The sequence below is a fragment of the Idiotropiscis lumnitzeri genome, chromosome 9, assembly GCF_059441095.1.
Source record: "Idiotropiscis lumnitzeri isolate Australia: NSW breed Sydney's pygmy pipehorse chromosome 9, RoL_Ilum_1.0, whole genome shotgun sequence".
Classification (NCBI taxonomy): Eukaryota; Metazoa; Chordata; class Actinopteri; order Syngnathiformes; family Syngnathidae; genus Idiotropiscis; species Idiotropiscis lumnitzeri.
Genome location: NC_142399.1, coordinates 21,407,367 through 21,434,398, shown reverse-complemented (window position 1 = coordinate 21,434,398; position 27,032 = coordinate 21,407,367). Strand labels below are relative to the sequence as shown.

General features: G+C 40.6%; 1 protein-coding gene across 1 annotated transcript; it reads right to left on the bottom strand.

Moving 5' to 3' along the window:
• Window positions 1-27,032, bottom strand: slc2a15a (solute carrier family 2 member 15a). The gene is made up of 12 exons (XM_088304714.1): window positions 26,845-27,032; window positions 25,998-26,096; window positions 21,689-21,849; window positions 19,820-19,944; window positions 19,013-19,158; window positions 15,914-16,046; window positions 11,000-11,187; window positions 10,318-10,428; window positions 10,127-10,228; window positions 8,457-8,532; window positions 6,355-6,482; window positions 1-897 (listed from the first exon to the last, which is right to left on the bottom strand). Exons 1-12 carry the CDS (start codon window positions 26,887-26,889, stop codon window positions 643-645), a joined length of 1,569 nt encoding a protein of 522 aa, XP_088160840.1. The 5' UTR covers window positions 26,890-27,032; the 3' UTR covers window positions 1-642.

The window sequence follows — 27,032 nt, the reverse complement described above, 5'->3', positions numbered from 1 at the left end:
TTAGTTTATTAAGGGTTTATTCCCTTATAATTTGCATTTATTTCCTAACCAATTCCAAACATATGTTGAGGGATGTCAGTGTGTAGATACGTGGGGATTTGTGCATACACGTATATGCTTTTCCGAATGTTTGCTGCTAATGTTATACATTAACGGCTACATATGCCGCCCTTTATGTGTGACCTATATCTTTGCTGCTGTAACACTGCAAATTTCCCCATTGTGGGAATAATAAAGGCCATCTTTATCTTTATTTCAATATGCTACCAATAAAATACTTTACGTACTTATATATCCCAAATTAGCTTATGGTGAGCTGTACAGTATGACTGCATAAAAAGACATGTCTAATAACACATTTCATACTGGATCTAACAAACAGTAGTTTATGTTGCAGTGTACCTTATGCAGTATTTAACTAAAGGATAAATTTGTGTTTCTGAATTTCGATTGCAGACACCTAATGTCACAGAGGCAGATATTTATTCCAGTACAGTAACATTTTTAGGTTCAGTCATATGCAGGGTGTCCATTCAAACAAAGCAATTGCTTGCCGTCATCATATTTTCTCAAAAAAACGAAACAATTTGAAGAGCATTCTAGTAGTCTATATCTGGAGTTTAAGTAAAATGTAAACATTTGTTAAGGTACAGACGAAGAGATGTCAAACTCCAGTGAATGATGCTCTAGACCTCCATAGCCATTCATCTTCTTCAGCTTCAGCTGATCCACCAGGAGAAGGGACTGGGTCTCCAGAACAGGCTGCTTCTTGGAGAACAACTGGCTGATCTCCATGAAGGTCTTATTTTTGGTCTCAGGTATGACTGCGTAGACATAGACGGCCACAGACAGACAAATGCTGGCGAAGACCAAGTAGCAGTAAGACCCAGCTGACATCTAGAGGGAGGATGAAAGAGAAAACCGAATATGAGAGCTCACAATAGTGACAAACAACCAAGTTTGGTGTTGTTAATGTATGCTGCTGTGATGATGGTGAAAAGACTACAGATGTGAACTAAGTGGTGTGGCTGGTATAATGCGGGCAATTCAATTTCTCATTACAAATCGTCATCAAACTGACTTGTCTTCTGGTTCAGCAATCAGCACTCTATACGCCGCGCCCCTTCCTCTGCCTTTGTGCGTGTGTGTGTGCGCGTGTGTGCACCTAAAAAGTTAAATAAATTAATAACCCCCAGCATTAGTTTTCCATTGTTTTGTGCAATAGGGTGCTAGAACAGAAAATTACCTTCCTCAAACTGTTCCCACAATTGTCCAAAGGGGGCTTGTAAGATGTAGATTTCAGATACATGGGAAATAAGGTGTTAAGTTCAACTCCTGATCGATTAATTAATTGGTTTAAAAGTCCATCCAATCATTTTCTTTACTGTTCAGGAACTGGAAGAAACTGAAAAACATTTTCTTCTCGAGAGCCATCTCCAAGCTGAACTCTCACACACAACTACCCTTACCTCGTACAATTGCAACATAATGTGCTTTTATTTATCCAATTCCGTATTTATTGTTTATTTAATTATTTAATCTTTAATTAATCTAATTTTTAATAATTAAATTGTTGTATTGCACTGGAGTGTGGAGCGCTCTAATCTTGCTACTTGAATGCTAGCTGCCAAGCTATCTTGCGTCGCAGCAGTATGAGCTTTATTTCTACTATATCTAAGTCCGTGCACAGCAGCAGCAACAAGCTGCGTAATGACAAATAAACAAGCCCACTAGCAAGAAGCGTTCTAAACGAGGAGGCGAATGAGGCAGCGCTAAGCGTGCTAATCGCTAAAATTAATTACAGAGTAATAAGTGCTTCGATGTACGCTCAACTTTCAACAGAATTCTGACTCGAACCGCATTTGGGCGGAGAGCCATCGACTCTGATATGTTGTATACCAATCATTACGTATCGGCACGTAAAATGGTGGCGGGGTGTGAATTGTTTTCTTCTTGGTAGGGTAAATTATTGAGAAGCACTGGACTAGGTTGCCCGTAAACCACAAAGAACCATTCATGCTCATTGTAAGTGTTGCTCCGAAACTTTTAGATTTGATGATAAATAATTAATAGTTTGAAAGTTAATAAGTCATAACTTAAATTCCATGTTTTAAATTATTAAATAGCTTGATGTAAATATTACGAATGTGTTAATGTGACAATAATGAATTCATGTGTTAATTACTGTTGACAATATCAGTATGTGTTAATTCCGGGACATAGATTTATTTTCTTTTTTTGTTGTTATACTTGACAGGTTTAGAGTCAGGGACATTAGCTGCAACTCTACAGTGCATGTCCACGTGTTAATGCTTTATCCTAATGCTACGTACCCATTTTTGTTGTCATGTCATCAAAAGCTGGCTTGCATCATTTGCTCAAAACGACGGGAGACATACATGCAAGTTGCTGTGAAGATTACATTTTTTTAGCCTGGAGTGTGAATAGTTTAAAACAATCTAAACATGCCATGCTGATGTGTGTAAAGGTGTACATTTTAACCTCGATGTTTTGAAATAACAAGAAGGTAGTTAGGAATTGTGGAATAATGGCAAATAATTGCATCAAATATGACGGTGGCTTTTGTAAAACTTGAAACGGCAGTGAAAGCACACATTAACTTCAGAGTTGCTTGATCACCCAATACCAATGTAGGCAAGTCACTCGCTGACACACTATGTAAGGTCACGGTATTACATCAAAACCAAAGCTGTCACTGTACATCACATGGACAGCATACTACCGAACAAGAAACACAAAACATGCATCTCTCATGCCATTCCTATCCCAAGTGCTCCAAAGCATTCTGGTTGTGCTTCAGCCTCAGGCAATCAGATGGCAGGTTTGACAGCTGTTGTGAGTAGTGTGCTTTGAGCAGCGTCTGTTCTTAAAGGTTGAACTAACCTGTGATGTATCTTGCTTTCAATAACATCAATGACAAGACATCATGGCACCAGACCTTTTATCCAGCTTTCTTCCGCACGTACATACATGGACATAACAGGTCTGTTGTTATCTGACTCGAGTCTCAAACTTTCACCAACAAAGGGAGCTAACACACTGTGTAATACTCCCAGTCAGTCCGGCAGAATGCTCATGAAAGTCACACAACGTGCACCGATTTTTGGAACTCATTTCACACATAAGGCGCTCCGCATTGTAAGTTTTAATCTTTTATTTATTTATCCATCCATCCATTGTCTGTACCGCTTCTCCTCACTAGGATCGTGGGGGGTGCTGGAGCCTATCCCAGCTATCTTCGGGGGACACCCTGAACTGTTTGCCAGCCAATCGCAGGGCACACAGAGACGAACAACCATCCGCGCTCACACTCATACCTAGGGGCATTTTGAAGTGTTCAATCGATCTGCCATGCCTGTTTTTGGAATGTGGGAGGAAACCGGAGTACCCGGAGGAAACCCACGCAAGCACGGGGAGAACATGCAAACTCCACACAGGATGGCCGGAGCCAGGATCGAACCCACGACTGCTGCTGTTGTTGTTGTTGTTGTTGGGCTGGCGCCTGGGCAGAACCTCCCAAGGTTCGCCCAGCTAGCGCAATCACCTTCTGCGGCTCGGTGGAGAGGCCGTTGTGAGGGGGAGGTGCGTCGCCGAAAATCCTCTGCCGGAGGGGAATGAGTCGGGGGCACCGCAGGAGCCATAGCCAAAAGGTGGCAGGAGATAGTGGCGGCGCCCTCTCCCTGACCGGTCCTCCGGACCGAGTCGTGGGGTAATATGGGTGCCGGCAGGATACATTCGTCGTCGACGGGGGACCGCCGACTCGTCCGGGAGACCACGTAGAGGTTGTATCCTTCCTCCCGGCTGCTGCTGTCTCTCACTGTGAGGCCATCGTGCTAACCAGTCAGGCCACGTTATTTATTCATTATTTATTTTTCATTTTATTATAATTATTATCTTTGGGAGAAAATTTGGGACTTTTAAGTGCGCCCTATGGTCGGGAAAATACCATATGTATGCAATATTTCGTCCCAGTGGGGAGAGAGTGTCTGAAAGTGTAGGAATGAGTTGATGGAATCATTCATGGATAAGGGGAGGACTCTTATCACAGACATTTTTTTTACATCAATGTCACTTGCACAATGACTGCTTAGGCAGGAAGAGGCTCAACATGCTGCTGCCGGTGAAGAAGCGCTTTGTCTGGGTTCTGACACATTGAGACACAAAAGAAGAAGAAAGGAAAAAAGAAGGGCCAGAAGCCTCGGCTGCTGCAATAAAGGGGTTGCTGCTGCTGGTACAGATATGGTTGAGGCTGTGGATGCAGGTGGGGCTCTTGGTACTTGGAAATAATTGATGGGGGTGGGTGCTGTGGCCGACTTTGTGGCTGTGGCTCAATGAAGGGTCTATTTAGCATAGTCTTGAGTAAAGGCTGACACCTGATTGGTGGAGTTTCTCCAAGCCTGGCCTTGTGGAATATGCATTTAATCATACTGATCTCAAGACTGTCCTACGAAAATGTTGTCAACATGTACATTTCTCAACAAGAAGAGGCACCACTCTGGATCTAGCCTACACAACTCACAAGGGCCACGCAAAGCCTTCTTGTATCCCCACATCAGAATCTTTGATCACATCACTGTTATGCTAATGTCAGCACACAGAGTGTGAAAGTTGCCAAATAAGTTTCGAAGCAGGTAACAGTGTTCCTGCTCCTCAAGATTGCTTAGAGTCAACAGAATGTGACATGTTCAAGCAGATCTTAATAATGATAATAATAATACAATAATCACAAACTGGGACCTCCTATATCACCAAGTGCATCAATGATGTGACCCACATAAAAAAAATCACCATTAACCAGAAACAATGGCGCACAGGAGAGGTTAACATGCTGGTGAAGGCCAGAAACATCACCTTCAGAGCTGGGGATGATCTCAACAAGAAGAGAAAAATACATGTTGATCTCTTCTAAGTTACTCAGTGGTAAGTCATAAACTTCTTCCAAATGGGGTTGTGTGGCCCCTCTCAACCATGCCCCTCCCCCACTCCCCCGTGAGGCAATCATTGCTTTGTTTCCTGAACAAAAGCGTATGAACACACCCTCATGTAGAATGTTAATTGAAAGCCATGCATTGGCAGCACTGCAGTACAAATAGGTATGAACCTAATGTGGCAGCGCCTTATTTATTATTTGTTATGCTTTGCTTACTTGATGTCGACGCTGTGCATCTGATATGCAGTTTTATTGCTTTATAAATGTAGTTCACATGGCGTGTGCAAGGCGTGTGTGCGAGGCGTGCGCAGTACAAAGATGTAACCTGATCCATATCACAACTTACCTTTCGCCTTCTTCAGCAGATGATGTACTTCCTGCAGCTGCTCAGGAAGTACAACCTGAGAAATGGGCTGTTGAGGCATGCTAAAAAGCAGTCGTTGAATAATATCTGTGTTCATCCATTACGGTTTGGTTTGGTGGTGCAACAAAAAAAAGGTCAAAACCACTGTGCCCCGACCCCCCCGAGCCCCACCCACCCATCCACTGTTGATGACAAGCATCCTAGAAGAAATTAAGAACAACCCAACTCCAAACACTTTGTTTTCTAGCTCCAAAACCAGCATTCCAATAGCTTTTACTACATGTAGTTGAAATACATTTGGAGCTGGCTGCGCCTCAGAAGCCGCCTCTGAGAATGTTGAACTTTGCCACTGGAGGAGTCTGAGCTATTGTGCAATAGGTTCTGGCTCGACTCATAGCTTGAGCACTGGAGCCAGACTTTTTAAGAGTGGTTGGATTGTATATTGTTTGGAATTTCCCCTGGTGAATGGCATCAAGCAGGTGTGGGTGCCCCCCCGCCCCTGGCTCGTTCCCTGTGTATTGCACATAAATACAAACATAAGCAGCACAATGATTGTCCCATCGGGGAAGGCAACATTCTGGATCACTGCTAAAACCCTGAGAGACTCATACCACTCTATTGCTCACACAGCTTTTAGAATTTGTCGCGTGTGATGAAAGTACTGAAGAATTCACCAATGAAGCCAAGCTGGCTCTACCGGAATGTTTAGATTTTATAAAATGGAGTGTCTTTGGCAGGTTCGGATGATTATAAGACACCTGTGAGATCCTACATCAGTATTTATGAGGGCGTGTGTTCCCGTAAAAAAAACATTGCACGTGTTCAACAACAAGAAGCCATGGCTCACTGCCAAACTTAAACCGTTCAACGCTGGCGGTTTTGAAAAGTTAGTCAATATATGGTTATTTTCCATGTTAATGTCTACTGTTAAGATTAGAGGATGTCTCTTGTCTTATTTGTATTTTTAGTAAATCTTTTTCAAGCAAATCTTTTTTTTGTTATTTACATCGGATTTTCTACATCAGTTCAGTGTTTTCACCTGTAAGAAGGGGAAGACAAAGCCCACAGTGAAATTGGAAAGCCAGTTGAGAGATCCTCCCACAATGTAGGCTGCTGGGCGGTGGGACTGTTTAAACAACTCTGCTGTGACCAAGAAGGGAACTCCCGCTGCAAGAGGCAAACACATGCGTTAGAAATCCCATTTTCCATCCTCAGTATCAGGCAAACATTGGCAAAATGTACAAAATTTTAGTAATTATTGAAGAAGATGGAAAATCAATAATCCAACTAATCTGACAGATTTCCTGATGGACTCCCTCTGCAGAACCTTGGAATAGGCCTCACTCCCCTATTTGCACACAATCTTTAAATTTGTCTATAGTGATTGTAGGTTTTAATAAATAATTTACTTTGGTGATGATTGTATTATGATTTTCCAATGTCATTGTCATATTTAAGTAAGAAAAAAATCTACAATTATGTTTTTTTTTTTGCTTTATTTTCTACATATGCAGAGGCATAATATTAATTAGGGCTGCAAAATATATTGAAAAAATATTGCCATTGTGTTATTGGAACACAACGTCCAATAACTTCAAATGGAAATGCATGCTTTAATCTAACTTTGAGCAATCAGATGCAACCTTAAATGTGCATCACCATCCAATAGAAGACCAGCATCTTGGGGCATTGCTAACATTAAAGAACTTAATGAGATATGAGTACAGTCATATTTTATCACATGAAAACGAATTAACAAATGAAAGTACTCTTTTTTGAAAATCAAAATAGGGTCACCTTCAATCAAAACCATCATTTTGATTTCAGGCCATATTGCTAGGCCTTCAGTCTCTGTCTGAAGCCGTTAAATCACAGCAGAAATATGGAGAAAATATTTAAATATAATATTGAATTTATGTACAATAAACACGTACACTTACAAAATGCAAAATATTTTGGGTAAAAAAAAATATTTCAAAATACATGATTACACATTTAGGGTGGAACAGTGGATGACTGGTTTGCACGATGACATCACAGTGCAGAGGTGCAGGGTTCAATTCCGGCCCTGTGAGTTCGCCTGCATGATTTTTTTCCAGGTACTCCGGTTTCCTTCCACATTCCAAAAACATGTGTGGTAGGTTGATTGAACACTAAATTATCCCTAGGTATGAGTGTGAGTGCGGATGTTTGTCTTTGTGTGGCCTGCGATTGCCTGGCACCAAGTTCAAGGTGTACCCTGCCTACTGCCTGAAGACAGCTGGGACCGACAATGTAAATATATTTTTAACCTGATAAAATTCTTCCAAAAAATGCTGATAAACATTCAGGGCCCTTTTTTCTGCCTCAGCAAAATGTCCTCAACCACATACATAACCACGTCACATATTGGAACACGAAATTACTGTGTGCAAATAACTAACAGGAATCATGTGTAGAAATGCCTGTCATGTAGTGTGAGCCGCAGGCTGATGATGATGATGATGAGAATCATGTCTGCTGCCATTATTAACATACAGTTGACTTTCCCCATAATGACTCAGTGGTATATATTCCAGTCGTGCAGGCTTCGTGCAAAAGTGTTGATGCAGCTCAAATTTGTAGGGCTGTATGGGAAGAAAGATTTGTGGTATCTGACAGCTGATCAGGGCATGGCTTCAGCATATTCAATGGACACGCCATTGCATTCAAGATCGGAGAGAATAGTTTTGTTTTTGTTTTTTTTTCACCATTTTGAAGTTTCATTTTCTACACGAAGCGATATAGCATTCAAATGTGACAGGGTTGTTACAACAATTTTCACCATGGTGGATCAAATTTAGAAAAAAGCTTTGTTTTTAATTTGCCAGGACTTTAAGCACACTATAAATTTAAAGGGGCCTACTCTTTGACATAAAAGTAGAGCATCTTATTTTATTCTGTAGGAAATAAATCAAATAAAACTAATATAATCTGAATACTGTGTTTATGACTCGAGGGATGTTTGGAGAGTGATCAAATGACAGATTGTAGTCAATGGGGTACCCTGCGTAGCCAGAAATGCCTTATGCACATGGGATAATATGTTTCTAACTGAACAAAAGGACATGTTTTGTTGTTGTTGTAAAATTTCCGATCAACATGTAGTGAAAAGCAACTTGCCTGGGCCGATGCAGAATCCGGCGATGATGCCGACCACACAGCAGACACTCACGTAGCGCATAAAAGATAAATGAGTCTGTAGGAAGAAAAAATAGGTGTCAAATTGGTCATAAGTAACAAAGTAGAACACGACACGATGGGAAGGACATTGGAACATATCCAGCTTTTTCTGTTCCTTCTCCTCGGCGTGTGTCCTTGAATAAAATATGAATGTAGCATTGCAACTTTGCAATTTTGCAACTTGTAGTATTTCTGTTCCGTTAATTACTCCCATTAAAGCCAGGGCTATCAATGGACACCTACTGCTCAACATCATCCAGAAGACAGTCAATTTCTCTACTCCTCTCCAGTAATCTTCAAGAGGTTACCAGCTTTTATGGTTTTACTGTTTATACGTTCCTTTGATACTTGGCATGTCTTAGTAAGGATGAAAAAGTTTTGATTTCCTTGCAGAGCATTTTTGCGAATCAAACATTTTTTTGCAGGTTAATCCCAGGAAACTGAAGAAAGGGTTTTAATAAACAATAAAAATAGGACAATATAATGACTAAACAATTGGTTTTCATTTTTAATTGCATCAACAGCTAATGGATAACCAAGCTGGGGGGGTCCATTTTTCAACAACAAGCTCAATTTATGTATTTTTTTTAATCAGGGAAATTATATTAGCATGCATTTTCAATTTGTTTGGAAGAAATCGAAACAAAACTAAGGAGGTCAAAATTGCCTCCTGGTAATGAGCAGTATGGTCACGCCCCCCACCCCTCCCAACAGTCCTTGGTGTGAGATATGCCAGCCACTTATCACAATTTGTCCATTTAAAGTCATTGTAAATACCTCACTAATAGTGTGAAAATAACGGGACCAACCAGCTCCAAAATGTATGTGGACATCTCTACTTAGGCCCACTTCAACCGCTGAAAACATTACCAAAGGATTTGCCTTTCCATGACATGTCGGTTTTCTCAAATAAGTCACCAAGATATGCAAACAAAATGCATTCTGAGACGCTTTTCATGAGGTAAATTGTTCATAGGTCATCATATATTCTAATTTCAGTCATATGTGTTAGCGTGACTTACTTGTTTTTCACCAAGGCCACTCTGTGCTACGCCTACACCACTCATCCACTTACTCTTCATTTGAAATGCTTTTCCAAGCTTTTCCTGCCTCGAAGAAACTTGACATTCCTCCGCCAACGTTTCTGGTGGCCGACCACGGAGGTCGACGCACAATTGTTCCTTTCATCTAGTACAGCAATGTGCCCAAAATAAGACTTTCACAAAACCCAGCTCTGCTTTTCTTGATTCCCAGACGTCCATTGTCACACATCGTCTTGCACTTTGTCACTGGCCTCCCCCCTTCAAGTGGCAACATGGTCATCCATGCAATGGTTTTCAAAGGCTGCTGCCATCTTCCCCGCACTACCCAACTCCCATCAGCCACAGAGACCGCCAAATTTCACCAGTTTCAAGTTATTCCCGAGATGGCTGTGGATTAACTACACATCTTCATTATTGTCAATTTAGTTCTGAAAAATTAGGAATCAAACCACAAATCTTCACATTATTAATCTACAGATTCATAGCCTGGACTCCATACTTTGAACTATAACTAACATTAAATTGTATTTGTTTGATCCGTTTACCTCAGGATACAAATATGCTTACCTGTAAAATTAGGGTGAAAGTGATCCCAGCACTGCAGATGCCCATCATGGTGAAACCTCCAACCATAAGAGGCCTCCTCCCCAGCTTCTCTATGGTGAAACACTACAGGAGAACATCATTAAAGAAAACACAGATTTTCAATTAATTAAATGATCCAAACTTGTTTCTATTGTATACTTATTTAAGCATACCCCAATGAGCCCAGCAATTATCTCTATGACTCCGGTGCCTGCTGTCGTGTATGGGATCTCCGGCGTAGGGATCCCTGCATTCTCAAATATGTCATTGGTGTAGAACCAGATCTATCAGGAAAAATATGGTTTGCATGAAAAAAAAAACGTACGCACACATTGTGAATAGATTACATTTGTAGTCCAACTCAAAATGTTACATTCCCCTTCATCTGTCAATTGGCTTGGGTAGCCAAAACATACCTACTGTAATTCAAATGAAACAGTACAACGGTCTTGGAACTGCACAAATAGAAAATAACCTGATCTTTTTGACAGGTGTGGTGCTTTTAATATTGTGACATAATAGTGACAATATGGTGCCAATTTTTACATTGCAATTTCGTAATATTGCCGTTGTCGTTACATCGCAAATATACATCTCTCTCTCTATCTCTATCTATCTTCTATCTGTATCAAGGGAGTCAAATTCAAATACACAGTATATGATATATGTATATATATATATATATATATATATATATATATATACGCCAGTTCAGGGCATGTGTCGCCAAGTGCCCGATGATAGCTCAGATAGGTTTCAGCATGCCCGCGACCCTTGTGAGGATAAGCGGCTTGGATAATGGATGGATGGATAAATTCATAGAGTATCTCAAACACGCCCACACAAACTCCTTACAGCATCAATGCCGGAGAGCTGCATGCCGATGTTGATGACCGCCACGCTGAGGACCTGCCAACGGACTGTATCATCAAGGAGCAGATTCCACACTGACAGCGTCTTAACTGATGACAAGGAACGCTGCTCTTCCTGCATCTCCTCAATCTCAGCCTGGATGTTACAATTGACTCTGTACCACTTTAGAGCTAGGGAAAGACATCATAAAACAATACAACAAATGGCACAAATTTTTGTGCAAGTACAACTTTACAGGCACCATATGTGCTCTGCAGGTGGTGACAACCGCGGCACATGGGATAAAGGTGGCTAAAGCCTCCAAGTAAGACCACCGTTTGCCTTTTTCCAGTAACGGTATTAAAATAAGGAGGCATTTGTTAGGGTTGAAGTGTTTAATTGTCCAATGTGCCCACACATTCTGGACAACCTGTTTCTAGTTATGGAAAATACATGGAAAATTATAACTGTATTTTGAGTTGTCCTGGAAAGTTATTTTAGGTGAACACAAACATTAAACAGTCATGTATGCCTTCAGTGAACAGCATTGAGCTGTTACATTTTTCTGCTTCGTCTCTGCTTCTTGCCGGCGCAGCACTCCACATGATGCTACCAACAAACCAAACCACATATTCCCTTAGAACAGTTCTTGCCCAGTGTGGCATTTGACTTTTTTTCTGAAATTTTCAGATCAAAGTAAGGATTTATTTCTTCCAAGGTGCCAAAACGAGCGACTTTCAGTTTAAGAATGTTGCTGTAGCGCATTAAACTAATATGCTCAAAGGTTTTGTCAGTTTTGTATTTTTAGTATAGTTACCGTGCATCCCATTCTGCATTGTTTTCTCGTACGGGGTATTGATTTGCACGTCATTTTAGAATTTAGCCTACATTTTATAAAAACGTTAGAAAGTACTTTGCAAACCTGTTTGAACAAGTTTGCAAAAAAGTACATCCAACAAATTGAGATGGCATTGTCCCATATGGTGGAATCATGGCTAAAAATATCAATGACTGCATCAGAGACTGATAATAACGACCTGGCGAACGCTGGCAAATGACGGCCCAGTGCAACTTACTGATGTGCCCACCACTTCTGTTATTCTGAACAGTTTTTTTACTCATTGTCCTAATTAGCGATGATGAACTGCAACTAAGACGGAAGCGTGGTTAAAATGGCTGCCGATGTTGGATGTGTGACGGGCCGGCAAAATTTACTGACTCTCTTTTAGTCATGCTGGGCCACATTTTGCACAGTATTTCATTGTCCGACAGCAGAAACAAAAAATATGTGAATGAGTGAGTGACTGAATGCAGTTTTAGCTTGTGTTAGACCAGAGATGAGTCAACCAGGCTGTGGCGGTGTCATGGGTGTTAACATGGGTTTTGGCCTCATTCCAACCCATCAGCAGCTCAGTTATTGAGCTGGATTCCATCGTCTTGATTTACTTGACAATGAAAGTAATTTAGATGTCAACATCCAAGTGAGCTCATATATTAGTGTTGTGACATTCACAAACCAGTCATTCTTTTGAACTAAACTGTAATTGTCGGTTAGTTATTGTTAGTATTTATATGTGTGTGCATGGGTGTGTGCGTGTGTGTATCGTCATTGTGTTCTGATTCATGAATGGACAACTCATTCTCAAATATTATCAAAGATGGCATGTCTGTTCAAAGGATTCTTCTAACCCATAAGAAAAAAACAGCACCAACTACCCATAGCTTGAGTCCTCCACTGGAAAAACTTAAAAAGACACTAAAAGGCTCTATGGCGGAGCAGCGCGAGGATGGAGAGGCACTCAGTCAGAGCACTGTGAATTTCATGAGTGTCACTATTAATATTTTTTTTACATGTCCAACCTCGAGGTGCAGGGTTCGGTTGGTGCCTGTTTTCTCCGGGTACTCTCCGGTTTCCTCCCACATTCCAAAAATATGCATGGTAGGTTGATTGGAGACTCTGAATTACCCTTGGTGTGAGTGTGAGTGCGGATGGTTGTTCATCTTTGTGTGCCCTGTGATTGGCTGACAACCATGTCAGGGTGTACCATCCCCACCACGCAACGTGAACTTTAAAGTCTCTAATTTCCCCCAAAACAAACAATGAGCCTTGTCATGTGACACCTCCCTGCCATTGAGTCTGCGCCCTTGAGGGCATTGCAGAATACATGTTAGATCAACCTTCTGGCCAAAGTCTGAGACATCTAAGCTACAAATTGAGTGTGACAAATACATTATGTGAATATAATTTTTTGGTGACGGTGCAAGAGAAAGCTGGACAAAAGGGGAGCTGTCCACAATGTCGTAGTCTGTTTTATCATTCATGTTATTGCAATCAAGAAAATTCACATGTTTAGACAACAGACTGCAAAAAAAAAACACCACTCACATCTCTCTAACCTGATAAGGCTGATAAGATCCCAGAATGCCTCAGTGTGATAATCTCCCTTAATGCCTCAGTGTGATAATCTCCCAGAATGCCTCAGTAGTGTTTTTGTGTTTTTTTATTCCTTTGGGTGATAGGAATGGCATGAGAGATGCATGTTTTGTGTTAATTGTATTTCTTTGTTTCATTATTTGCTTGTATGGTGTTCAGAGATATTTATGGTTTAGATTTGAAACCATGACTCGAAGGAGTGTGGTGACCAGTGACATCCCTCCCTTGACATTGTCAATTTTGGGTGTTGCCATTACATCTCGAACTGGCCTAAGTTCATTCAAGTGCTGCTGTCAACCGCCGTTAGCATGCTCCTAGTCTAATTATTAAGAAGAAACAGAAATAGCACCCTCAACTGGTGCTGCCTTTGATATAAGATGTCCTTTATTAGTCCCACAATGGGGAAATTTGAGCGCATCTTTTGGCCGTAAAAATACGGTATATTGATATGTATATATATGAACTATTTCAAGCATTTTTCTAACTGATCTAGAGACTTTACGATCCCCAGCAACATTGGCTTTGGTATATTATTTATTTATTTTTTTTTAATAGGAAGACGTTTTTACCCGGGCGAGACAGCAGATTTGAAATTTTGAGACTCGCAGATTTTTCATAGAAAACTACGTCCCAAAACATGACAAATTCATACGCAAATTTATCTGGAGAGAGATAAAAATTACGCATTTCAAAATTAAAGTGTTAACTCTAGAGATTAATCAAATATTTTTAACCCAGTTAATTATTTTTGCAATACTTTGCAAATATTGTACCATATTAGCTGTACATCTTTAGCACATCATTTCAGAACAAAACACCTTGCTCAAGTTACCAATGGGCCTTGCAAACTAACACCGCTGGAGTGTTGGTGCTTGTGGGCAGTTTTGAAAAATGCCTGTAAAGATGTCTCCCTTTAAATTGTATTCAAGAATCATAGAAAGCTATTAGAACAGTCTTTGAATTAAGGATACTTCATATTTGGTGATTTTGCATTAATTCCGAGATACTCAAGAAAATATCTGTCACAAGTTTCACAAAAGATACTAGTCGAAAAATTAAAAAAAAAAAATAATCATGGACATTTTTTATGATTAATTACCGCATTTTTACGGCCATAAGACGCGCCCCATCAAAGGGCACAACACGAGTTGAGGGTGCTATTTCCATATTTTATGCATATACTAGGCACGCCGCACCACAAGGTGCTAGCTCAGCTGCTCGCGCTACCAGTTCACCAGGTCACCAGGTCTCAAAGGGATCGCTGCCTGAGGTATCACCCTGTTCCAATAACAGATGTCCTGAAACTATAGTCTACTAGACAACGAGAGGGGAGGTACTTCACTGGTCACCACACTCCTTAGAGTCACGGTTTCAAATCAAAACCAAAAAAAAAAACTCAGCATACAAGCAAACAATGAAATAAAGAAACAAGATTAACACAAAACATGTATCTCTCATGCCATCTATATACCCAAAAGAAATAAAAATAACAAAATAAGATTATAGCAATGGCTTCTTGGGAGCCACTCAGACTCAGCCAATCACATGGCTGTTTAGAGAGATGTGCATGGCTGTTTAGAGAGATGTGCTGTTGTGCTTTGGGCTTTTTTCTGGGATGTTTCTTGCTTGCAATAACATAAATGATAAGACAGACTACAACATTGTGGACAGCTTTCTCCTACACCATCACCCAAACACCATAGTCACATAATGTATAAGTCACTGTCAATTTGAAGCATTGATGACTCAGACTTTGACCATCAGGGTGTGCTAACATGCACTCCGTACAGCCTAATGAGTAAAAGGGTTGATGGTTGAGAGTGATGCTCAGTCCATATAATGGGCGCGTTGCTTTACAAGGCGCTTTGTTTGCTTTGAGGAAGATTAGGGACTTTAAAGAGCGCCCTATGGCCCGGAAAATACGGTAGTTAAAAAATGTTATTGCTTGACAGCATTATTAAAATTACAATGATAATAGTCTGAAACTAATAGAACGGAAAATCACAATACTTTGTATATTGGCTTCAGAATTGTACTACTGAGAGGTGTGCACGGAAGGGGATACAAAGACACATCGGTCTAGACCCCCTTTATTCCCAGAGGGGGAAAAAAATCCTGGGGCCTTACCTAATTTTGAATCACCACAACAGAAGACAGTGGGCAAGGCTCACCTCTCATGAAATGTTATGGCAAACCCCCACACTTTAGAAGGCTTGCACACTTAGGCTATTCCCGCCCCACGCTTGTTGTAAGGAAAACGCAAAGGAGGCAGTGTTGTGTAGTGCCCAGGCGGTGTAGTGTAGTGCTAATTTAAAAGCGGCATTCGAGTGGAGAGCACTATTTGCGTTAAAAAAAAAACAACGTGAGTATTCTTAAAATAGATTTGTTCCTCAAAATAGGGTTGGTCAAGTTTACTTCACACTTGGGCTTTAATTATTATCCATCAGTCTTTTTTGTAAGGCAAAAGTATGTATCCCACTGACCTGTAATGGTGGCATGGACATTGTGCTTCTCAATAAGCAAGTATCTGGGGCTTTCTGGGAACCATGGCAACAGCATTAACTGAACAAATGTAGGCACCACCACCACAGAGAGAAACAGAGGCCAGTGTTCATCCTGAAATATGAGATAAATAGTACACATTAGCTATCACTTTGATTTTGAAATGGTCAATTTTCTATCTGTTCCATAGGATATTAGATGGGTTAAGTTATAGAGATTGGTCATAGCTAATTTGCACCATGCTCAAATGGAACAATCTCCATCTTAATGCAGTATCAATGGCTGTCCTTGCTTGAATGGCACCCAACTTCCACTTTGGCGCCCAACCTCCCCAAAGCACACAAAATTTATGCCCTTAAGAACATCTTACTTCTATGTAGTTACTTTTTTTGTTTTGTTGTTTTTTTGCTGCATAAAATCCAACTTAACATTTGGGTTTTTTTTGTCTTGCTGATTTCATTCCTTACAAACAGATTAACCTGGCATTCAATTAAATGTAAAAAATTTAATAAAAGGGTCAATGATGATTGATTGATAAAGTGGATAAAACTCCAAATATTGACTATAAAATCATTAAAAAAAAGCAATATATATATATATAAGCAATATATGTACAGTGAACCCTCGGTTATCGCGGTTAATGGGGACCGGGACCACCCGCGAAAACTGAAAATCCGCGAAGTAGCGGCGCACCTTAAAAATGCTTAAAAAAAAAAAAAAAAAATATATATATATATATATATATATACGGGTAGAGAGAGAGAGAGTGTAATTCATGTTATAACAAAAAAAATATATATTATTAAAACTTATTTTTTTATTCCCCAGCCATTATTTTTGTATTTATTCAATTACTTCTTTTTGTATTTATTTAATTACTTCGACTTTTACCTGCTGGTACGCCGTCCGGTGTGCCCTGTGAAATGAAAGGTGGCATTCTTCATTTATTCATTCATAACTGACAGCCTCGCGCTCTGCTCATGCCCGGGCGGAAGGTGTTCCTCTCCGGCTTAATTGTCACGCACGCCGGACCTGCTCCCCCGAAGCGTGTCTCAGTTCGGTTGAACTCGGTTTCATTTCGCCCCGCCCGTGCCCGGGGAGGTGCTCCTATTCGGCTTAACTGTGACGCGAGCATGCCCTCCTCCTCCGGAGCTTCCATTCGGTTAAACTTAGGGGCCGCTTGACACCGCCCGTGCCCGGGGAAGGTGCTCCTATTCGGCGTAACTGTCACGCACGCCGGCCCGCCTCCTCCGGAGCTCTCGTACGGTCCGAACCGCGCGAAACGTCGCCCCGGATCGTGCCCGGGGGAACGTGCTCTTCTTCGTCCACTCTCCTCTTCGCCCACGCTCTTCTTCGGCGCACGCTGGCCATCTAACCGCTCCAGCGCCCCGTCGTGCCGCTCGGCGAAACTACAATGCCCCCGAATATTTTTTAGACCCGCGAAGCACTGAACCCGCGAAAGGTGGAACGCGAAGTAGCGAGGGTTCACTGTATATGTAAAAACAATAAGATGATTTCAACTAGGGCTTTTGGATATGACTGTAAAGAATATCACAATAAAAGCATTGCACAAAGGTTGATATCAATATATATATTGTTTTATATTGTTTCCTTTTTTTTCTTTTCTTTTTTCTTTTACTATTGAAATTAAGGACCTGCATTAAGTACAGTATTACTTTAACATGATACTTAATCTTTAATTCGAGGTCAACGCAACTATGAAGTCAAATAAACTGGTCATTATGAAGATTAAATAAACTCCTTTTTAAACAATGTGCTTGGTAGGGCTGGACGATACAGCTGAAAAATGTTTCACAATATCAGTATCTAATATCAGTCAATATTGATTATTATTGATATTTTTTTAACCTATCAAAAAGAGAAATTACCTGTTTTTATGTACATCAGAATGTAGCACAATGTGCAAAGTTGCTCCTTCACTAGTGCATTGCAAACGCACGTTTGCAATAGATACTACCCCAAAGCAGTATTGTGATACGCTTACATTCGCCTTCATGTTCATACAATGTTGAGCGAACTAATCTCCTCTTTCAGTGTATACAGTTGACCAACCTTTTAAGATAACCATAATCGCCATAATCAATTCTCATTTTGCTTGCCTGGTTCGGACATGGCTTTCACTGGCATTAGGACATCAAAGACAGGCACAACAAGTCAGGAGAACAGATATTCAATTACAATTACACAACGAAGAAACAACTAACAATGACAAAACACAAAAAAACAACAACTACTGTCATGATCCGTTCTGTCAGGCCATGTCTTGTTATTGTTTTCCCAGCTGAGGCGTTCCCTTCAGCAACTCGTTCCCCGACTCGGGGCGTCATGTCTGGAAAGACGCGCCCTCCAGCCGCGCACCTGACTCTCGTCAGCGCCATGATTGCGGGACTACAAGAGCTGACGACGCGGACCACGCGGCGTCGGAATATTCTCCTGCCTCGCTCACGTTCATGTTCCCACGCTACCAATTGTATTGCCTTCTCGCGCTGCACTTTGCAGTTGACGCTTTTCTGTTTCTCGTTTTGGTCACGCTAAGGCTTTGCCCGTTTATGTTTTCGTTCGTTGAATTGGTTTTCTCCTTGCCCTTCCGTGGCAAGCAATTTAAGTTTTTCCGTTCCTTGCCTTTTGCAAGCGCTTTCTGTTCCGCCGTCAGTTTTCCTTTTCCTGGTGTTTGTCCACCAGCGTTTTCCGTTGCTAGTTTGTCGACGCCTATAATTAATGATTGACTTGTGCTCTCTATCATAATAATAAATATCTTGTTAAATTACATCTTGCTGTGTCTGCGATTCTGGAGTCCACCTCGTATTTCCCAGCGATCGCCGGGAAATACGCTCGACAACTACTGTATTTACATTTAAGTTAGGCTTGCTTGGATGCCCAGTGTCAACATCCCAAGCTGCACTTCCCAAAATGCTGAGCAGAATTTTGGATTAGTAATTCCTTTTTTATTTTTCTTGATAAGTTTAGTTAAAATTTATTATTACCCTGCAGACATCAGCCGTAGACGTCGCACAAGCCAAAATTTACCACAGATCAAGTGTTATGGTTTTAAAACATACCTTTCCTAACAGTTCATGTAGTCCAAGGATTTGGGCGGCGAAGACTCCCGTGCCAATAAAGATACTTGGCACCAGACCCAGAAAGCCCCTGAGGCTCTTTGGTGCAATCTCACCGAGGTACATTGGAACTACACTTAAAGAGATGCCTGTAGTAAAAAGAAAGACAAGACCTAATTAAGACTTGATTGAATTTACATGAATATGATGTTTCATTATTATAATCACCTAAACAGAGCATTTACTCAACAGCCTACTGAAAAATTTACAGTGTATCTGATAGCAGGGGTAGGTTTATAGGATGTTTGAAAAATATAGATTTTGGGGGTCGGCTCGGTGGACGACTGGTTAGCACAATGGCCTCACAGTGCAGAGGTGCAGGGTTTGATTCCGGCTCCGGCTTTCCTGCGTGAAGTTTGCATGTTCTCCCCCTACCTGCGAGGGTTTTCTCCGGGTACTCCAGTTTCTTCCCATATTTCAAAAACATGCATGGCAGGTTGATTGGAAACTCTGATTTGCCCCTAGGTGTGATTGTGAACACGGGTGGTTGTTCGTCTATGTGTGCCCTGTGATTGGCTGGCAACCAGTTCAGGGTATACCCCGCCTACTGCCTAAAGACAGCTGGGATAGGCTCCAGTACCCCCCGCGACCCTCGTGTGGAGAAGATTGGGGTGGCCTGTTAATAAACCAAATCTTGACACAGAGCAGAAAGTGGAAGAAAGAATTGACGGTTCCGGAAAGTATGGGGTGTGCTATGCGTCGTAAAAGTATTGCACTTTTATGTTGCTTGTTAAATGAAAAGATGATTACCTGAGTGAATCCCTGTGATGAAACGACCCAGGATGACCATTTCAGGTGAACCACAGCTTCTGCTAAAGCCCATTAGTGAACCAGCAATAAACACCAGAACTGTTGTTCTTACCACTGTGCCTTTTCTGAAATTACACCACAAAGTAGAATACAACAAGTAAAATTAAACTGTAATTCTAAGCATGCATCATTTACAAACAATAAAATAGTCTTCCAAAGGATTTTGGATTATGATTTGATGTAATGAGAATATTTTGTGATCCATCCAAGTATAGTATATGCATGACTTTACCAAAGATGAAGTAGTAGTAACTCTTCTGCTCCTCAACAAAAAATAACAAATTTAAAAGATGCGTCAAAATAGGACCAAGTTATGAGTCTGCATTCATGGGCTGCTCGTTTAAGACATTTTGAAACGTAACTGAATTTTCTGGAGAAAACAAATTTAATTACGTTCAAATTGAACGTACCGATTTTTATTGTTGGTGTATGAAAGCCACCATAGTTTCCTCTGTATTTCCGCTTCCTCCCACGAGTGTGCAGTCCGAAACAACAACAACATCCATGGCTACCGGCGACTCTGCTATGCAAGTGAGCATTTAGTTGATAAATCGGGCAAACGTAGGTCTTTAGTGTTGAAATATTATGGTTTCAACAATACGGACACAGACCAAAACAAGCCCAGATGCAAAGTGTGTTTGAAATCAATTGCAGTGAACGATTCAAACACAAGCAACTTATTTTTACAGACTGACTGACTACCTTCCCTCATGTTTGATGTTGTTTCAGATGGTATTTGCACTTTCTTCTTTTATTATTGGTTTAATTAAGAACAGATCTGAAGTGCATTGTATAAAGTAAAATGCCGTTAATTCCAGGGGATTGTTCCCTATGTATTAAGTTAAATTCACTGGCATTTTGAGGTTAAAGAAAGAAAAATGTAATTTAAATCAAAGACATTTTACAAAGAAATCATAGTCGTTATCAGAAAATTGAGTTTGAGAGAAAATAATCGGGATTTTCTTCTTGGGCAAAATCTAACCGAGCTAATGCGTTCATACTGTTTTTGTTCCTGTTTGGATCATGCATGTTGGAAAGTAAAGTTTAGTTAATGTACTGTATCATGAGGCAAGCCCGAATCCGCAACACTCACCCCACTAAACCTAGCTCTCAATCCAAATCACGGAAACTGTTGGTCATCTAGCCCTGGTGTATCCATCAACTGTGTGAGAAATGACTAAACTAGCTTTGTAGACTAAAAGCCTAGACTCCCAATCCACCAGCTAGTCATGTCATTATCCACACCGCTTATCCTGTACAGGGTCCTGGGGGATGCTGGAGCCTATCCCAGCTGACTACGGGCGAAAGGCGTACTACACCCTGAACTGGTCTGCAGCTAGTCGCAGGGCAGACGTAGACACCGTTACAGAGTGGGAACTGATCCCACGCTGCCCGCACACAAACCAGGCGAATCTACCACTACACCATCCGTGACTTCCACCAGCGAGTGCAGCTCTTAAATCAACACACCACTCAACCCACTCAAAATTATTTTTCCTTCATTCTATTAGGCAGTGTGTATAATCATCAATTACGCAATTATCAATGGTAAAAAAGTTTAAGATGATTAAGTATCAAATGACAAGCCCAGTACGCTGCCCTACTGGGCATTGTTTACCGATCCCGTTATCACTGAAGCACGGCACAAGCAGGCATCGGTTGCAAATAAATTTGTGCATGCGACAGACTTTGGGTAAATACTGTATACTCTATAACTCTTTACTAAATATTCTTTTAATTGGTTATTGGACTGTAGCAACATTGGTGAAATAAATATTTTGAAAATAGATATTTAAAATAAAGTCTTACCTGCCAAAGTGAGTTACTAGCACACCCACGATTAAAGAACCCAGTAGACCACCAATTGCAAATACAGACACAGTGAGTGAATACATCAGTGTCAGTGTCTCCCCGCTGAATCCAATTCCATTGCGGCTCAACGCTGTTTTGTTGTAGAAGTCCTTTATATACTAAGGCAAGAAGGATGTTAGATTAGCACAAGATACTGGCAGAATGTTACAAAAGTAAAACATTTTGAGAGACCAGGTCAGATGAGTACACAGAAAATGTATTTTAGCTATTAAAATGTAATCCATTTCATACTTTGATAACATAAGTAAACATATTAAATTAAGTGAAATTTTGTCCAATTTGTGAATGACTTTTTTGTTCCAACAAATGTATTATGTTAACAAAGTGAGGTAATGTTTCCCATTGGAACAACTTTGAAGCACGTCGGCCTCAGAGGTGCAGGATTACCAATTCAGTCTCTAAGAACATCATGGACAACTTTGTGCTGCGCCTCAAGAAATGCACTGAGCTAAATGGATATATATATATATATATAAATATATAATATAATATATATTATATATAAATAAATATGAATATATATATATATATTTTTTTTTCCAACTGCATTTTATAGACATTAAATCCTGGATGACAGAGAACTTTCACCATTTTAACCAGGACAAAACTGAAGTTTGAGTCATCGATCCAGAGGCCCCAAAGACAGCCTTTTAACCAAATTACAAGGATTGTCCTTAAACTCCTAATCAATACTGAGAAACTTGGCTGTTGTTCAAGATTCTGAGCTCAGCTTTTTACCATACAGCCATCCATCCATTTTCTGTACCGCTTCTACTCACTCGGGTCGCGGGGGATGCTGGAGCCTATCCCAGCTATCTTTGGGCAGTAGGCGGGGGACACCCTGAACTGGTTGCCAGCCAATTGCAGGGCACACAGACCAACCATCCGCGCTCACACTCATACTTAGGGGCAATTTTGAGTGCCCAATCAACCTGCCATGCATGTTTTTGGAATGTGGGAAAACCGGAGTACCCGGAGGAAACCCACGCAGGCACAGGGAGAACATGCAAACTCCACACAGGATGGCCAGAGCCGGGATTGAACCGACGGCCGATGCTGTCTCTGTGAGGCCATCGTGCTAACCAGTCATCCACCGTGCCGCCCTTTAACCATACATTAACAATTTAAACATTTGTTTGAAATTTTTATATTGTGATTTTTATATTGTGAAGAACTTTGAGTTGCATGTTGATGTATAAAAAAAATGCACACGAATAAAGGTTGACTGATTGTTTGTATTTGGAACAGGGCATTATGGCATGCATGACACCAATGTCCGGCGCTTTATCGTGTTTTGTACATTTCTTTGTACAACATGAGTTGAGCGTCTCAGTTCGGGTTGAGGAGGGGGGCCTATATTTGATGGTTAGCACCAGGGCCTATGAGTAGTGTTACAGGCTTACCTTGGGACAGCAATGTGGCATGTGATGTGTGCTGACGGCGGGAGGAGAGACCCGGAAGAGAAGGGTTGTGTTGTAAGTGAAAATGAGAAGGAGATAGATAACAATAAAAACCCAGATTGATAAACCAATTGACGCCTCATCATCAGTGTCCACCACGCTGACTGCAGTCAGCATTGTTGTCCCAGGCTAAGCCTGTAACAGTAGGTAAAGGCGGCCCTGTTTGTTAGAGAGAGTTGTGCCCCGGGTACTGTCCTATGATTCTCTTTCATCAGTCCAATCTCGGTGACTGGCGACATTTGAATCCAATCATACAGAGGCAGGCAGTCACATGACTGCACACAAGATCTCCATGCCACCACACAGAAAAGTTCTAAAAATGACAAATGAAGCATGGCAGAATCAGTCGGGGAAAAAAACAGCATGCAACTTGCAGTCAGTAGTAGAACACCGCTATCCTTGTTAATTCAATGAATACACTTTAAAATATATGAAAAAGAACTGCTATGTTAGCTGTCTGCCTAGTCTAAAATATTTTTTTCACAAATGTTAACATTAATTTAACACCATTTCTACTGGCATTTGCTTTAATTAGTTATCCCCCCAACTTATTACTATTTTGGTAAAAGTTATATGGTTGGGCAATGTCTGAATTGCATTTTTGACTATTCAAAGTCTGTTCTAATTTTTAAAGGTTACTCATCATTTACTCAATATTTGAGTGCTTTCCTCACTGAATACTTATGATTCTGACTTGATTCATTTCATTCTAAAGTAAGGCCTGATAGACACATAAAGATAATCAGGCTGTTTTTGTCCCAATTTTGCCCCATCCCGATGTCAAATCCCCAACAATCTTATGTTTTGTAAGATTGCATCATACGATGATCCTTATATTCAAGATATGGTATGAGTGTACTTGTCCCAATAAAAAGGTCCAAAACCAGTCGGGCCGACAATCTTAAAAGATGAATGTGTTCAATATTCACGGGCAAAATCTTCATGTGTGGGGGAAGCCGAGTTCTCCTCAGCTGGTTGACTTCACAAAGAGTGACGTGGCGGAATGTAGTCAATTAAAGAAGCCCTCTAACTGACTGTCTGACCAATACATGGCGAAGAAGAAAGAAAAAGGAGATGAATAAGACCATAATGAGCCCATAGTAAGGTAAGCAGATTTGAATAGTAAATTAGCTAATGATGTTTTAAATAAACCTCTGCCGTTAGCTTCTCTCCCACAGCGGCCTCATGCACTAACGCGTTTTTTGGGTCTCAGGGGGGGTTTTGGGTGGGAGGAGGAACGGGGTTGGGGGCCAGCAATTTTTATGAATAAGGCCAGAGGATTGAGACCGGAACCGTACTGCAACAGCGACAGGATGGCGGGGGACTGACTGGCAAAAAAGGGTCAAGTGCCCAGCTCTGCTACCCAATGTTTATCCATACATTTTGTGCACCACTTATTCTACCTCATTCGCTAAGCGAGAGTGCTGGAATGTAATGTCGGAACGGAGCATTAGTCGTGCATTAGAGGATACAGTAGCTGAACTGGTACGAAAGGAATTTTGCAAGGAAAGGCAATGTTGTTTCACTATAGGGGCTCTGTAGGTAGGCAGTCTACCTAATGCCCTTTTTTTTTCTTTTCCCTGATGGCAGGAAGTTATTTCCAAAACATATTTCTTTGCTGATAAAGGCTGTGTGAATTTCAACATCACTTAAGGTCGAGTTGTGCCGGGAGTGACGTAATGTGGCCGAAAATCCGTCGGTGAACCCAGCCAGTGAATTTGGACACAGCCATTGTCACTTTATAACGCTCCCTTTTCAGGGCCTCTTCGGAAAGGCAGAGCCTGGTCGTCTTCGTGTTTGTGAAGTCACTTGTGACCATGCAAGAGCACTCGCTTAGAGGGATGGATTCTTGACAGGTGGTGGAAGAGAATCTTTACGTGAGTGGGATGAGATTCTCTGAGCATCCCACACACAATACGACATAAACTTTTTAATGCATGATTTTTTTTTTTATATTTATGAGTGTGGTTTTTGATGAAGATAAAAAAGTTCAAAGATTCATAAATCCTAATCTGTGTACTCAGATCAATTGTACTCTTGTACATGCCTGTCCAAATCGTCTAACAGACCCAAGAAAAAGATTCTCCGGATAAAATCATGTGCAGTCTGTCTATGCTGTTCACATTCCTCACAACAAACAGACCTTTACGCGCAGCTACACTCTTGCACTGTAACACATGCTCAATTTGAACCTGCGCTCATCCGTAAAGAGATAAATTACCTAATATTGAACCTGCCCAGTTCTTAAGTTCTTATTGGCAATGGTAAGTAGGTCGCGTGATGCTGATCTGTGTGCATAGGCCGCAGTTGTGTTTGTGATGAACTGGTTCTACCAATATTTGTGCTATGATTCAGATTGAATTTCCATCTTCTCTCAGCCTCACAATTGCTCACTTTTCATTCATCCATCGACAACACTGGTTTTCATGTTTTTGTTTTTATTTTATACATCAAACGCGGATGAACATAGACTTTATGGGCAGAAGAAAAAAATTAAATTGATATTTAGCACTCGTTTGAAAAATCATTTTACAGTAATGGGACAAATCTAGGCAAAAGCCATACATCCCAATACATTTTTGGCTCACATGGAAAATAAGTATGGGTTCAAATAAAAGGTGCTATCTTCTAAGTTGTGTGACATTGGAAATAAAAACTGAAATGTTGGTCTCTTGGTTCTATTAATCTGTTGATGCCAATCACGAAGGTTTTAGTGTCTCGCAAAGAAAAAAAAAGTTATTGGATTCGTGTTCAAATACTTTCATACGAGAGTGAAGCTTCCTTACCACTGCTGGAGAGTTGACCACAGCTAAATTGTATCCATAGAGCATAGAACTCCCAAAGGAAGTAAGAAAAGCCACAGCCAACAGTGAGCCTGTAAGATGCTTTATAAGCAAGGAAAAAAATAGCACTATAACATCAAAGAGTAGAAATTAGCCATATAACATATTGGCACGGAATCAGATTTCCCATTTGTCACTATATTATTCTACTGATAGCTTGTTGCCTTTGGGCATTTGCTTCACATATTGGCTCACTTCTGTTAAGACACTGTTGTGATATTTTGTGTGAAACAGTATTTTGTCCTGAAAATATCCTGGCATTGTTCACATTCCTCAAGGCTATTAAAAAAGGTCATAGTTGGCCACCAGTTCTCACAGGAATTTTCTCAGTATCGTTGGAACTGAATCTTTTGAACATGAACTGTGTATAAAGTAATATTTTTAAAAATCAAACAAAACATCACAAGCTTCCAATAACAGATTTCAAGTATCAGGAATAATTAACTCATTATGGAGCCGTTCTGTGTAAAATGAGATTCAAAAAGAAAGATAATGAAAATGAAATGCAATTTTGTAATGAAATGGACACAATCTTTAGTTTTTTTGTATACTGTACACACTAAAATGTAAATACATAAATATATTCAGAAAAATTTCAACTGCCACAAACTACACACAAATGGCCAATGTGCATGTGGTTAGAAAGTCCTATTAGGCATTAAATAGCTATTTTGGCCAAATTCGAAGTCACAAACATGATACATAATACATTTGTAATCAAAAGTCGCCATTTTGTCATTTCAAATTCCAACTTTGGCTCTGATCTGGGATTATTTTAAATTTTACTTACCGGGACTATTGTGCCAGATGGTGGGATTAAAACCTCCTCGGCCATTTAAAATGTTAGTCATAAAGTTCCACAGAGTAAAGAACTGTTTCATTCTACGCTACATGCAATGGCATAGCTGAAGAAATCACGTTGGACTTGAACAGTAAAGCTTCTGGGTCAGTTCATAAGCAGAAGGCTTTTCCACTGAG